This window comes from Mirounga angustirostris, unplaced genomic scaffold (assembly GCF_029215605.1).
Source record: "Mirounga angustirostris isolate CCGP_5_RB_7025 unplaced genomic scaffold, mMirAng1.0.hap1 SCAF_1, whole genome shotgun sequence".
Taxonomy (NCBI): Eukaryota; Metazoa; Chordata; class Mammalia; order Carnivora; family Phocidae; genus Mirounga; species Mirounga angustirostris.
The window spans coordinates 34,160,117-34,174,862 of NW_026991709.1; the positions used below are offsets into that span (position 1 = coordinate 34,160,117).

General features: G+C 37.2%; 1 protein-coding gene across 1 annotated transcript in view; it reads right to left on the reverse strand.

Moving 5' to 3' along the window:
* Nucleotides 1-350: 350 nt before the first annotated feature.
* The window catches only part of GBE1 (1,4-alpha-glucan branching enzyme 1), a 279,311-nt gene continuing 264,915 nt past the window's right edge, over nt 351-14,746 (reverse strand). The window contains exons 15-16 of the mRNA XM_054504127.1: nt 9,644-9,759; nt 351-1,116 (exon numbers count right to left, since the gene is read on the reverse strand). Coding sequence (XP_054360102.1) covers nt 1,060-1,116; nt 9,644-9,759 — 173 coding nt within the window. The 3' untranslated portion in view covers nt 351-1,059. The remainder of the gene's footprint in view (nt 1,117-9,643; nt 9,760-14,746) is intronic.

Genomic DNA, 14,746 nt, shown 5'->3' on the forward strand with positions numbered 1-14,746 from the left:
TTCTCAGTTATGAATGAATTATGTATCAGTGATTTTAGACCTGTGGCCTACTATTTAATGCTTTGACTGGCAACTTCATGACTGAGTATCCCACTGAGTTGAGATAGTTAATTCAACGTCTGAAAGTGTTCAGGTTTACAGCTGCAGAGTAGCTTGGATATCTGAGTTGGTTAGTATAATCTTACATTACAAAATAGTACCTACAGAAAAACTATTATTAATCCCCATGGCTGGCCCGTTGTGCACGTGTGCATATATGTGGAGAGGGTATCAGAGGTAAGATAAGCATTTTAACATTCATTCTAAATCAATCCCCATGGTAGTCCACCAAAATAAACATTAGCAAAGGCAATTTTGCAATTTTTTTTTTTTATTGATTGACAGTAAAAGAAGTTTTCTGAAATGTTACAATTACCAATTCAGGTCCTCAGAAAGACGGAGATATCAGCATCCACCAAGATACAAAGTGAAGCGGAGATCACAGGATAAAACTTAGGCAAAATGAAGCATGGACGAGTTTATAGGTAATGGCTCCATATTATCTTTGACTCAATTCTTAATTTTATATTCTTACTACATACTTATTACCGTATTTCTAAACACAATTAAAAAAAAAACATAGTAACAAATTTGGTGCTTTGTATTTTAAACCAAGATATACTTAGAACAAATAAAGTCACCAAATAGTCATCTTAAAAAAATACTGTATACATTCAACAGAAATAATCATACAGGACACACGATTCAAATTTGAACTTTAAGGATCAAATATTGGCCTAGAGAGTACAGTTGTTTAAAGGCATTATATAAAATACTTCATTTGAGAATCCTAGCTGCTCAGATGCCTGGAAAAGAGAGCCTAGGATCCTTGAAATTTCAAAAATATACTCCCCTCTACTTAAAGTCTGACACTGATTTGCACACACCAATATTAAATTTCAGACTCTGCTGTTTCGTCTAGACAGCTGTGTTTTGCAAGCTCACACATTACAAGCTCTGTGACAATGAGAACAGGAAAACAAAGCACACGTCTTCTGGTGAAGCTGAAACTCCGTCTCTTCAGTCGGTCATATCCACGTTCTGAAGGATGAGGCCCACTCGGCTTGGAATGTACACCTAAGTCAACACAATCATGTCAGTGCAATTGAAAGAAATACTGAACACGATGACCTTATGTCAAAAGGACATGATGCCCTCTCACATTTCCTTCAAGTTATGGTTATCTTTACGCTTCCGCAGGCTCCCAGGAGACATTTCTATGGTTCAGCAGTCTGGGCACCTACGTGAGACTCCTTTGAAGCAAACACCACTAGAGGGCGCCACACACTTTACAAAACCCAGCGATCCGCAGCCACGAGGGCTATAAAGGACACGGGCTGCGGACGAGGCACCATCCGGCGGTACAGGAAGGCTGCCCTAAGGTTACAATGTTATTCTATTCAGGTGAATAACAGTAATATACAGAACACCGCTCTAACCAAGACTCTTATTTGTCATCCTGTTTTGTCTTCTGTCCTTTTAAGAACTAAACTTGAAGGGTGATGTAAGGGATCCTAAGGGTATTTGGGTCCCTCCCAGTCAAAAAGCTTGCTCCTGCATTTAAAATACAATACGCATCCTCTCCACGCCCTGCAGGGTCCTGACTCCTCTCCTCCCTGCGAGAGACTCCATCTCCCATCTCAGCTCAGTGTGGCACGAGTCTCTTCTCCCCTCACACCAGGTACCGCCTATAGGGGGGCCTTTCTTCCCTCCTCTGGGTCTGGGCTCAGAATACTCTACCTTGCTAGTTCCTCATTTCTTGCATTTTAAAAAGTTGCAGCTCCACAGAGGGGTGTCCCTTGACAACGCTAGATAGGATAGCTTCTCCACTTTTTCTATGACAGCTCCATTTTTGTTTGTTTCCTCCTCCTCCTCCTCCTTAGACTCCTCCTCCTCCTCCTCCTTCTTCTTCTTCCTCTTCCTCTTCGTCTTTTTTTTTTTTTTTTTTAAATCTGGGCAACCTTGGCTGTGTTGCTTTGCCTCTCTAGGTCCCAGATTTCCCTTCTGTACGGTGAGGCACCAAACAATGGGAATCGCAGGTACAATTACTAAGTGCTCAGTATGAGCCCTCTGTCCGTCTGTCTTTTAAGTACTAGTTCGTTCGATCCTCAGGACAACCCTGTGAGGCCCTACTGCTTTCACCTCCATTTTTCAGTTGAGGGAATGGAGGCACGAGGCAGCTAAATAATTTTCCCAACCTCACACACTTAGTAAGTGGCTGAGATAAGAGTTGAATCCAAGTTCTCTGGTTAAAGGGCATTTTTCTTTCTTTCTGAACATCTAACACAATTTGCGATTTTTTTCAAGTTTATGATCTGTCCTCCCCACCCGACTATGAACTTTAAAAGGGCAGAAGCTCTATGTCTTCATATTTCTAACTCTTCGTAGGTGCTAGTGGACAAAGTAGGTGCCAATGATGACTAAATAAAATAATGAACAATGAATAAAAGAATAAAAGTGGGCCCAATACATGCATATATTGTAAGATATTCTTTAATACACTTATCTCTGAAATACTTTTTATAAAATTGAGAAGTGATCTGAACTGCTTGATGTTTATCTATGTGCTATTTTACATATAACATATTTACTGTTAACAAACAGTAAAAATAATATTAGACTGCTGTCGTCATTGTGACAGTATCTCTCCATTTCTGACACTGCGGATATTTTATTATTTCAGTCATTTTATCTTTAAGTGAAAGTCTGACTGACGGGTTAAAAAAAAGAAAAAAAAAGCTTTTATAGTGTAGAACCAGAATGAAAGATGCAAAGCAGGCAGGGCTTAAGGAAAAAAAAAATAAAGGAACAGAACAGCTAATTTTCACCGAATGAGACTGCTGTATGTCCAATACATCTCAACTCTGCAAATGAACACAATGTTTTCCCTTAAGGTTTTTGTGATAAAGAACTCTCACAACTCTAAAAAAAAAATCAGATACACTAATATAGTTGGTTAGTTTTGAACAATAAAGATTAAAGTGGTTGTAAAATGATGGCCTTTTAAAAAGAAATTTATATTATGAATGTAGTAACTAGAGTTTTTCTAATCTTCAATTAATAGTGATTTTATTTATTTTTATTTATTTATTTTTTAAAGATTTTATTTATTTATTCATGAGAGATAGAGAGAGAGAGAGGCAGAGGCAGAGGGAGAAGCAGGCTCCCCTTGGAGCGGGGAGCCCGATGCGGGGGACTCGATCCCAGGACCCTGGGATCATGACCTGAGCTGAAGGCAGACGCTTAACCGACTGAACCACCCAGGCGTCCCAATAGTGGTTTTAGAAAATGATCATCATCATCTGAGAAAAATTTCAAAAATGCTAACAGTCACTGGGTAGCTCAATGTCTCACAGTTTGATTGCTTCCAGTACTTCCAAAAGATAAATATTATGTTTCCCTCTATTTTTCCTATAATTTACAGTTTCAACCAATTTTCTCTCCAACTCTTATCAAAATAGGCAGGAGTCGAGAGACAGTGTTCTGCCCTTTCAAAGGAGTTTGCCAAGTACTTACTCTATTCTATGTGTGTAGTTTGGGGAATCATAGAAACTAGGTATAACTAATCAGTGGGACAGCAGGTTATAATAGAACAATTCTGAACTGTTCTAAGCATTTTTTTAAAAAGATTTTATTTATTTATTTGACAGAGAGAGACAAGCAAGAGAGGGAACACAAGCAGGGGGAGCGGGAGAGGGAGAAGCAGTCTTCCTGCAGAGCAGGGAGACCGATGGCGGGGCTCGATCCCAGGACCCTGGCACCATGACCCGAGCTGAAGGCAGACGCTTAACGACTGAGCCACCCAGGTGCCCCATGTTTTAAAACTGAAGACCAATCTAAATTTTTCAAGTAGCACCAAAGACTAGACAAAAGAATTTCAGTTCCCTTTACATTAAAAACATTTCTCTGATTTTAGGTATGGTCTTACATGCATATAAAAGGATTCTGATAAGTTCAAAGCTCTGCAGACAGATGCAATGAAACAAACAAGTCAGACCTAAACAAATAAGGACAGGTCTCTGCTCACTGTGGCACAGTGATCGATCGGGACAGGTCACATCAATCTCCTATTTGAATCCTACAGAGTTTTGGCATCTACTCTGTTTGATTCATAACCTCATAACTAATTTCATTAATAAAATACAAATGAAAACTGTAAGCCTATAATTTAGAAACAGTCTTCCTTTCTGTGATCTTTTGGTATTTTAGCCACCCCAAATGTAAGAGTAAAACAAAAGGGATGACATAAGAAGTTCAAGGCTTGCAATATATGCATTGAGTTTCCTATTTGGGCATTTAATGGTTAAAAAAATGCTCCAAGAACTCTTACTAAATGATGCTGGTCATTTTATGTAAGGAGCTTTATGACGCCAATCCCAGTCACACTTAGAGACCTCTTAATACTCTCTGCTCAAAAAACCTTCGGTTGGTAATTGTATAGTGTCATTAACGGGAATATTGTGTAACTGTATTTTTCACTGCAGTGTTAATTACTGGAATGTGTTTACGTTGCTCTAGAGCCCTTTGCAGCATAGGCAACATGAAAGAATTTCCCCCAGCAAGTGATTCTTCTTAACTATAGCTATTTATGGAATTTTGAGTTTTCTTCTTTATTAGGGTTCTGAGTATGTAAATCAATTTTCTTAGTGGTTAGGAAATGCCTACCAATTATACTAAAGGATTTAAGATAATCAGAACTAATCCTTATGATGAGACAATTACAGACATGAACAGTTTGGGGGCTTTATAATTTAGTGCTAAGTATTGGCTCTGTAAGACTCATTTTATAATTTTAATTCTAAAAATAGTTTTGATTCACGCAGCAAGTGAAAAGAAATATGAACATAATTTAAGTAGGTTTAAACATGAAAATGTTTAAGCATATTTAAATATAAACAATTTATATTTAAGTACATGTATAGAAAAACTGTTTAGGATGCACATCACAGATAATGTATGCTGGTCAACATACATATCACGCCCATGTGTTAGCCATTAAGCCCTAAAGATTTTGTGGCTAGGATCACATTAAGAACATATGAGACAATGTGATGTATGGCCATGAATTTCATTTCTTCTAGCTACATTTATAGTCAACACTTCAGAAGGAATCAGAATGCCACAGTATAATCCAATTCACTTATTAAGAGAGGCAAAATGCATGCTAATCTACCCAGTTATTTTGACTACCTTAATGACTTAATCACTAAGCTGAACACTAACATGGCTAAAAACAAAACAAAAACAAAAAACCCCACAACAACAAAAATACCAAAACGGATCACACAATAATCTACTATATTATGACATCCAGGCAAAGTATTATGTTAATCTAGGATCATAACTGAGTTGCAAAAATTAATTATACAATTTTTGAAAACAGGGTGTCAAAAATTTGAGAACAGAAAATTTTAAAGTGACTTTTAGGTGAAAAATACTTTAACTTTTAAATTTTCTTAGAAATTGCTAAATTTAGCAATAGCACATACTTGAAGGGTGATAACATCATTTGATGAAAAGCGCATTAGACCTTTAATAGTCTACGTACACACATTCGTCATAAAAGAATTACAAATTATTTTGAAAAATAAGTTTGATATATAAAATAATTTCAATTTTCACATACATGCTTTAGTTCATAAAATATTTTCTGAGAAAAAATAAATCTTATTCTAATTCATTATTTTGTGTTAGGCTAAGAGAAAAGTGATGCTAATAAATATTTCTAAATAGAAATCTATATTATCTAATTTAGAAATATTGAAAAAGAATAAGCTTTAAGAATCGTGTTTGATTTTTTTTCTTATCTGAAAATCCTAAACATGTTCATGGTTTGGGATAGAGAAAAAGAAATTTCCCAATCGCTAAATTGTATTCTAATACTTACAACTGAGGGACAATAAAGACAATACATCTATGCCGGATTCCCTATTTAAACCAAAAGTCTGCTTTTGAATTCCCAAATTTAGAATAAGAATGAACAGATTGACTCCCCCCCCCCCCCTTTTTTAAGATTATTTATTTATTTGACAGAGAGAGACACAGCGAGAGAGGGAACACAAGCAGGGGGAGTGGGAGAGGGAGAAGCAGGCCAAGCAGGGAGCCTGATGTGGGGCTAAAGAGATCTACTTAATGATAAGGAGCCTAACTGGCAAAGTAATAAATGCTAAAATTATTGCCTTATCCATATTTCACCCTTGAGACTACTTGAGTTACTGCAAAGGAAACTAATTCTCATTTTAGGCTCAATAATCTGTTCTTCCATTTGTGCCAGGGAATTTGAATTTATGAACCAAAGAAGGGAAAGGAAGCCTGCCTGCTTCCAGTGTGCGGACCCGACACGTAAGTAACATATAAGTTCACAGAAGTTCCTCTCTCAGAAACCAAAATATAGAGAAGTGAGTGTGCTAAGATGGAGTTTCCAATAATTGCCAGTGAAGTCGAATGGAGAAATTCTGCCCCGTCGCCTCTTGGCATTCGTGGGCTACTCTGACCTTAGCAAACGTGTTTCAACAGTAGTACACACCCGGTTCTCGTCCCGCTTCCCAGTTTTAACTGGTGGAGTAGGTGGTAAGGAAGACACGGGAATGGTACCTGCTGATGCTGCAGCTTGTATGGCTATTTTAAGATGCCTTCAAACTCTGTTTGTTACTATCTTTGAAAACAGATTTGACACTTATTCAGCAGATCCTTTGCATTCTTGAGCTTGCAAATTAAGCTTTAGTAAATACCGTGTACTTGTTACGATGGGCGGACATTTCACGGAGAAGGAAAGACGCCTTCTTTTCTCCCCTTTATTCCAGGCATGTGGGAAGCAAAAGTGATCTCTCGCTGGTGGCGGAATGAGATCTAGAGCGCCTACAGTCATGTTCAAGAAACCTGATCGGATCCCAGCACATATGACCTCGTTTAATAAAGAATCCCATTATAATGAGGCATTCTTTGAATAGGTTTGTTTTTTAGTGTGATTTTTTCCCCCCTCTGGCTCTTCAGAGGATAACTCTGGCAAGAAGGAACATGTTTTATTGGATTTTCTGGTCTATTTGGGCTCCCTTATTCCTATATTAAAACCAGTGATTATTTCACCTGGAGCCTAAAGACATTCAAATGAGTGTTTCCTGAAGCACCTGAAGTTACTGAAACGAGATGCTGCTGTTGGGAAGACAGAGCTAATCATTACCTTTCTGACCAAGTTGGATCAGAACTCTAATACAGGCAATGGTGTTAAGCTATGTTCTATTTCTCACGTGCTTGCAGCGCTGTATTCCTCTACCTGTTATCAATGCTTATGTGCTACTCTCCACCCCACCTGCTAATTTAGAACTGTGCATTCCTTATTTGCAAGATAAATTCAATTAGTACTTGCAAAATAATCTCCTGACTGTTGCTGCCGCTGTGAGTTGGCTTGTTCTAATTATGATAGAGTATTTTTACTCTTAAAAAAATTGAAAGGATGGCAAGATATTTTCTGCCCATCCTCAAAGATTTTGAGCCCTTGCCTAAGATTATAATTTCCCCCAAATTGGGAGGAGGTCTTCTTAACTATGTGTCCTCAAAGCACCTAGTATCTGGATGTGCTTAAAATACCTAAAAAAGAACTGAATAGCCGTAACAGTAATACCTTTAAAGTACATGGGAAATAGCATTTTGCAGTTTCCAAAAAACTTATGTTAATGAGTTTATATGCCTCAAGAATCTCTTGCTGTGGGGAGGATACTATACTAATGCTCATTACGCAGATGAGGGAAAATGCAGTGCAGAAAGGGTGAGAACTCAAGTTCTCAGAGCTAGTCAATGGCAGACAGGGGGCTCCATCCCAAGTTCGCTGCCACAACAGTCTGTGGTCTTTTCAATATTCTACCATGCCTCTCTACCTAACAGAACCCTCACTGGACACATGAAGCTTTAGGACGTTTTATACACACACATTTAGCCTGACTCTTCCAAATTCCTCTCAGTCTGGTTTGACTGGTTCAAGCCCAGCTTTCTCACAGCAAGCTGCTGCTTCTCTGTGGGTCATCTTTGCAAGCTGAATGCTCTTCCTTAGTCCCTCAGGGGTCTCTAGCTCTTCTGGTTATTGCAGAACTTTAAGATAATTTTTTAAAAGATTTTATTTGTTTATTTATTTAGCAAGAGAGTGCACACAATCACGGGGAGGGACAGAGAGAGAGAGGGAGAAAGGGAATCTTAAGCATACTCTGTGCTGAGCATGGAGCTGGACACAGGGCTCAATCTCAGGACCCTGAGACCATGACCTGAGCCAAAATCAAGAGTCAGATGCCTAACTAACTGAGCCACCCAGGTGTCCCCTAAGATAATTTCTAAAATTCAATTCAGAGCGGCGCCTGGGTGGCTCAGTAGGTTAGACGTCTGACTCTTGATTTCAGCTCAGGTCATGATCTCAGGGTTGTGAGACTGAGCCCTGCTTCGGGCTCCCCGCTCAGCGTGGGGTTAGTTTGAGATGATCTCTCCCCATCCCCCTCCCGTCCCTCCCCCCACTTGTGTTCTGTCTCTCAATCAATCAATAAAATCTTAGAAAAATACATTTCAGAAATGATTTTTATCCATCTTTACATGGCAAAACTGAATGTTCTGACAAACTACAACAATTATTCTTTGTGGAAAAAATCTGACTGCATCACGAAGCCCTCCCTCTCAAAAATGCTTATGTATCTATATGTGTGTCTAAAGCTACGTAAGTGTGACCATCATCACCACCCATATGCACACACAGACTGTTAGAGTAACACTCACGTCTCCTGTGGCCATTGCACTTTCCTCAGACCCTATAATCCACAACTCAATCTTGCTCATCTCTACTCTTTTCATTTATTTTATGCCACTGTCTTTGGCAAGCTGATTCTGTATATAACATGGTGATTTACAAAGTGATGTACTTGCACCACTTTTAAGAGGTGGGAATATAGTAGAAAAATGAGGGAACCAGGGGTCTCTTACAGATTCTCCCTTTTGACCTCCAAATCTGGAGGGTTTCTAAATCCTACATTTTTAAAAGAAGACTTGTAGTTTAAAGCAATATTTTTCACATGTGTTAATACAAATTAAAAATTAGTTATATGGTTTAATGTTTTCCTCAGTGATATGAGGAAATCAGAAAATTTTGTAAGAATGAATTCAGTCTTTAATTGGCTGCAGGAAAGAGAAAAGATAGATTTTTATAGACCTTCTTAAGGTGTTTTAAATTAAACTTCATTAGACAGTCAATAATGTAGAAATCTACTGGATGTAAAATATACAGAAAGCAAGAACAGAAGGGAAGTAAGTTGTTGCATAAAAAATAGAAAAAACTGCCTTCCCCTTATTTTTTGAGCAATAGTTTTTATTCCTATTAATCTCCAAACTTCCCCAATTGTCCACCAAATACCCCTTACTATCAGTTTTCCAAAAGCAAATTCAGTCCAGCACCACACACACCGCCTCTGAATGTTTTAGCTCACTTATTCTCTATCAACCCCACGCTGTTTTGTTTTGTTTTTACATGCCACTTACTTGTTGAAGAGTTGTTTCTTTGGACAAAAACATCACTTTAAAAATAAAGGGTTAAATGAAAATGCAATGAAAAGATCTTAAAGACCTTACTTACCAAAAGAGAATAGGGACGCTCATTATGTTTAAAATCTTCAGAAAAAAAATCGGTATTGTGGTCCAGTCTCTGATGTCCTCCATATTCTGCTACATCTGTATCTAGCACAATTTTGAATGTATAGCTTTTAAGGAATCACAATGGTTCAGGAGTGAAATGAGACATTATAAAATATGTTCTGAGATAGCAATTTGAAAGTGAGTATTCTGAACACTGTTAAACCATGTTTAGTGTTATATACCCATTTCCTTTCTAGTATTTCAGAGATACTCATGTTTGAAAGGGGTGTTAGAGACTCTCTGGTTCACACACCCATGGGAGCTTTGCTATCCTATCACAGCTTATCACATGATCATCCAAGCTGGGACTGACTGTCCCTATGAACAGAGAATCTACTTTTCTCTTATTACAACCCATCCCATTCATTAGAAAGTCACCTCTATTGTGAATGGAAATTTGACTTCTTGGGACTTTTCAACCTGGAAAAGCCATAAAGAATAAATTCAAAATTCAGTAACCTTTCAAATATTTAATAATAGTTATGCTATCTCCATGTGTCCTCTACATCTATTACTAAATGCATACTAAATGTAATCCCAGGACCTTTAAGAATTTCTCATTTGATATGGCTTTTTACTCCTTCCCCATCTCCAACTTCATTCCAGTTTTCTAGATCCTGGTTATCAAAGTGAGGAACTCAGAAGTGAACCAAGTGTCCATGTGTGGTCTGAAGAGTGCAGAACTAAGCAGGTCTCCTCCTGCTATTAACACACAAGATCATGAAAACATACTATCCATCCATGTTACAGGGAGATTCACGTTGCATTCACGTGGTCTCATACCATTTAACATCTGTTTTTCCAGGTGAGTTATTAGATACGTTTTATTACTGTATTTCAACAAAATAAAAGCTATGGCTATTATGTTCAAATTTATTATGCTCTAAATGTCTAGACATGATACTTAATACAAAATTCCTTAAGTAAATGTACATCAGTACATATAGAAATATTAACTTTCTTCTAGCCCAAGGAGGGATACAAAGAGATTTAAGTGCTTTGTGTTTTCTTTCTCTGGTATATAAAGCTTTAATTCAGAAGTGTTTGTATATTTCCATTAAAAAGTATCACATTAAAAGTACACATGGTGACAAACAATGAACATCATTTTCATGCCTAGGGAACCCCTGTCTGGGTAAGAGATTCAGACAAACTCGCTAAAGGAACTTTTGCTGGGAGGGGTGGCTCCATTTCAGTCAATCTAGGTCAGCCTGCTCTGACTCAAATTCAAACTGATAATCAGAATGTTAGTGTTTAACAAGAGACAGAGAGAGAGAGAAAGATTGATTGAGATTCAAAAGATGACTACTGGGCACAGGCAAATTCTAAAGTCACTCAATATAGCTGAAAATGACTTGAGCATTTGAAATCATTTAATGGCAAAACACAGAGTGAAAATAAATAACTGGAGACACTGTAAATAAATGAAGCCTTGTGGAATGAAAGGAACTATTAAAATTAAAGTTTAGCTTTTGTTCTTCATCCTAGTTCATTAAATACTTGTACAAATCTTCAAAAAGCATCTTTAAAAAAAATGGGGTGCCTGGGTGGCTCAGATGGTTAAGCGTCTGTCTTCGGCTCAGGTCATGAACCCAAGGTCCTGGGATCAAGCCCCATGTCGGGATCCCTGCTCAGCAGGAAGTCTGCTTCTCCCTCTCCCTCTGCCTCTCCCCCCCCGCCCCCTGCTTGTGCTCTCTTGCTCTGTCAAATAAATAAATAAATAAATAAAATCTTCCAAAGCAAAAACAAGAACAAAAATGAGTACAATTTAGAGACTGATGTCCTAGAATACTTTAAAAACTTTCGAAATAGAGTATCAATTATTAAATTAGTAGTTAAGATCATAAATAATTGGTAGTAGTGTCTGAAGAAAGCAAGTATCTCATCAAAAGCAGGGGTTCCCAACCTGTGGGTTGACATTCACTGGTAGCTGTTATTAAAAGGATCTCACCAAATGAGTAATTATGTTATTATAAGGGACTGGAAATCTATATTTGCATCAGGCATTGTCTGAAGCCTGAATTATGTTATTATACACATTTGGGTACTGTATTTTAAATAATGTGCATCTTTATTTATTTATTTATTTATTTATTTATTTATTAAGATTTTATTTATTTATTTGACAGTGAGAATGAGAGAGCATGAGAGGGGGAGGGTCAGAGGGAGAAGCAGACTCCCTGCAGAGCAGGGAGCCCGATGCGGGACTCGATCCCAGGACTCCAGGATCATGACCTGAGCCGAAGGCAGTCGCTTAACCAACTGAGCCACCCAGGCGCCCTTGTGCATCTTTTTTTATTAATAAAATGCAGATTCATTTAAAAAGTCACAAGATTTAGAGTAAGGTTTTGCTCATATATTTTTTCAATCAAGGATACTGAAAGAACAATTGTTATAAAAGAATCCATTTCTTTTTGACATTGAAAGGGATCATCACACTTAAAATGGTTGGAATCTACTCACTTAATATATGTAATTTGTAGCCATAAAGCAAAAGCTTACAAAAGCCATAATGAAAGTTTTAAAACATCAGTTTGGAACTGTTTCTCTAATTTATAATTTAAAGAAAAAATTCTGCTGTGGCCACTTTTGGAATTACCCAGTCCTGTGTCTATATTACTCAGGGAATACAATAGCTTCCTTTAGAAAAGCAACCCTTGAGCTCCAGAAATTACAATAATTTAAAACACTAGATTAAAAGTAATAATTGTGGAAGAGCCTTATAATTGTGAATTACTACCACATATTATTTGAGTATTAGAAACCCATCTTTTAGGGACACTGCTTAGAACAAACAATTTTAAAGCAGTTATTTGAGCACCTGGATTGATTGATCGATTGACTGATTTCTTATCTCTCACTCAGGCATTCCTTTACTCCTTCTTTCTCGTGTGCATACGCACACACAACAGGGCACCCAAACAGCACCAAAATCCCTGCAAACCCCCATCTTTCACTAAAGAACATCTCTGAAAATACAGCTCTGAGAGAATTTACAGTTATTTTAAATTATTTTTTTAAATATGGTTTCCAATTCTGTAGCAGATAGAATAAATTTAGCAGGATACCTCAAAAGGCCCTCCTTCATTTATAGCTACCTCCCAACACTTAACAGAATGTCTTTTCATAAAAGGTTCTCACTACATCTTGAAACATTCAGGACAATTCTGATTCACCAAGAAAAGTCAAATTCCATATCTTATATTTTTGTATTAGAGGAAAGTAGAATAAGTTATCTTTACTCCCCCACTCACTAAGTACACAAAATGTATAAGGCACTGTGTAAGATAAAAAAAAAAGGCTAATATATGGTCTTAGTTTACATACGACTTACAGCTGTAAGGAGAGAGAACACATGCACCTGAATGTCTATAAATAAAGCAGAAAGAAATATGCAATGAGAGGGAGAGCCAAGGAGGAAAGGTAGGACTGACTGTCTATAGAGAGTTTTGAAGGCTGGGCTAGACTAAGATTTATTTTGGTAATGAAGTATGAGAATGTTGAAGATTGGTGAAAAAGAGTATGACAATCAAGAAAATTAACCTGGAGGCTGGGGGTAGAATAAGATGGACAAAGAAAAGACCAGGTCAGAGAGAACAGTCGGGAGTCTTACAAGGTCCACGGATAGTAGTATGGTGAACCTCGGAGAGTGTGAATGGAGAGGCATAGATACATCAGTGAGAATTTGGATGGAAAAATAAGGACACCAGTGCACAACGTGGGGAGACAGAAGCAGAAGGAGAAAATGTGTGCGCCCAGAGACACACAACCAGTTCAGTGGCAGAGATCGATGTACACACCAGTCGGATGTAATCTAATTACCCTACTCTCTACACCTGGGCACCTAGTTTATATGGAGAATGAGGCAAAGTCTTTTCATAAACAGTTTCTTGTTTAATTCTAAAGTTGCGATTCTTAGGATAAAGAGGCCAGAATGAATTTGACATGAGAGGAATAAAAATTTAAAAAGCAGATAAAGTGATATTCATCTAAATGATTAATCTTGTTAAATTTAAAAGATTGATGTTAAAAGACTGAATTCTTAACATTCCTTATGGAGTCTGAATATCTGACATTTATTGTATTTGTTCTAGATCCATTCTTGTTCATTACGTTCATTTGGTCATTTTATTGGTAATACAAAATATTGGACCAAAAAATATACCTTGCTCAATTTGGGAAAATACAGTAGGAAAAAAATGATAGAATGATGGAATTATTTTATGAAGATTTTTTTCTACAAAAGAGATCAAATAGGTCCTTATCCATTTGAATGTCATTTAAAAATATTATGATTTCTTCTTATTTTACATTCAAGAGCTTCCTAAGTATTTGATATATCTATCAACAGGTTGAAATAGATAAGAAGTTTTAAGCATTATTGTATAATCTATGTCCTTAAATTTGAACCAAGAAAGAGCCATGTTCTGAAGACCTGTACTAATAAGATTAAAGAAGAGTGAAGGCATGAAGACTCTTAAATTCAATGGCTCTTCAAATACTTCAAAAGCTGCTGTGTTTGCTCAGCTACTTGATAAAGTGTCTGTTCAAAGTATAAGGATTTTGATGTAAGAAGTACTGTCATTTATATCATTCTGCACTAAACTCACTTCACTCCCGCTGATGAAGCTAAGGAAATTTATTGTAAGGTACGACCCCTGAGGTTTCAAATTGAGTGACAATGAAAGGGGCCCTCCAGTCACTAGGTGAACATAAAGATGGCAAAGATGGTAAGTTACCATCCATCTTTACATCTAGGGCATCATCAATTTTAAGATGAATTATCTTATGTATCCCCAATAAAGAGAAAAAAAATATCACTACCATGCCATTCACTGTAGAACACATCCCAACTGAAGACAAGCTTAAATGTGAAAAAAAAGTACGTCTTAGAATATATGCATTTATTATATTATTTTCAGATCTGAGTCTTTAATCAACCCACCCATATTATTATGGTTGCAATAACTACTGGGAGCTCAATGGCCCCAGGAGAAAGAATCTCTATCCAAGGCAAGACATATTCCATATGAAATTTTAAGGA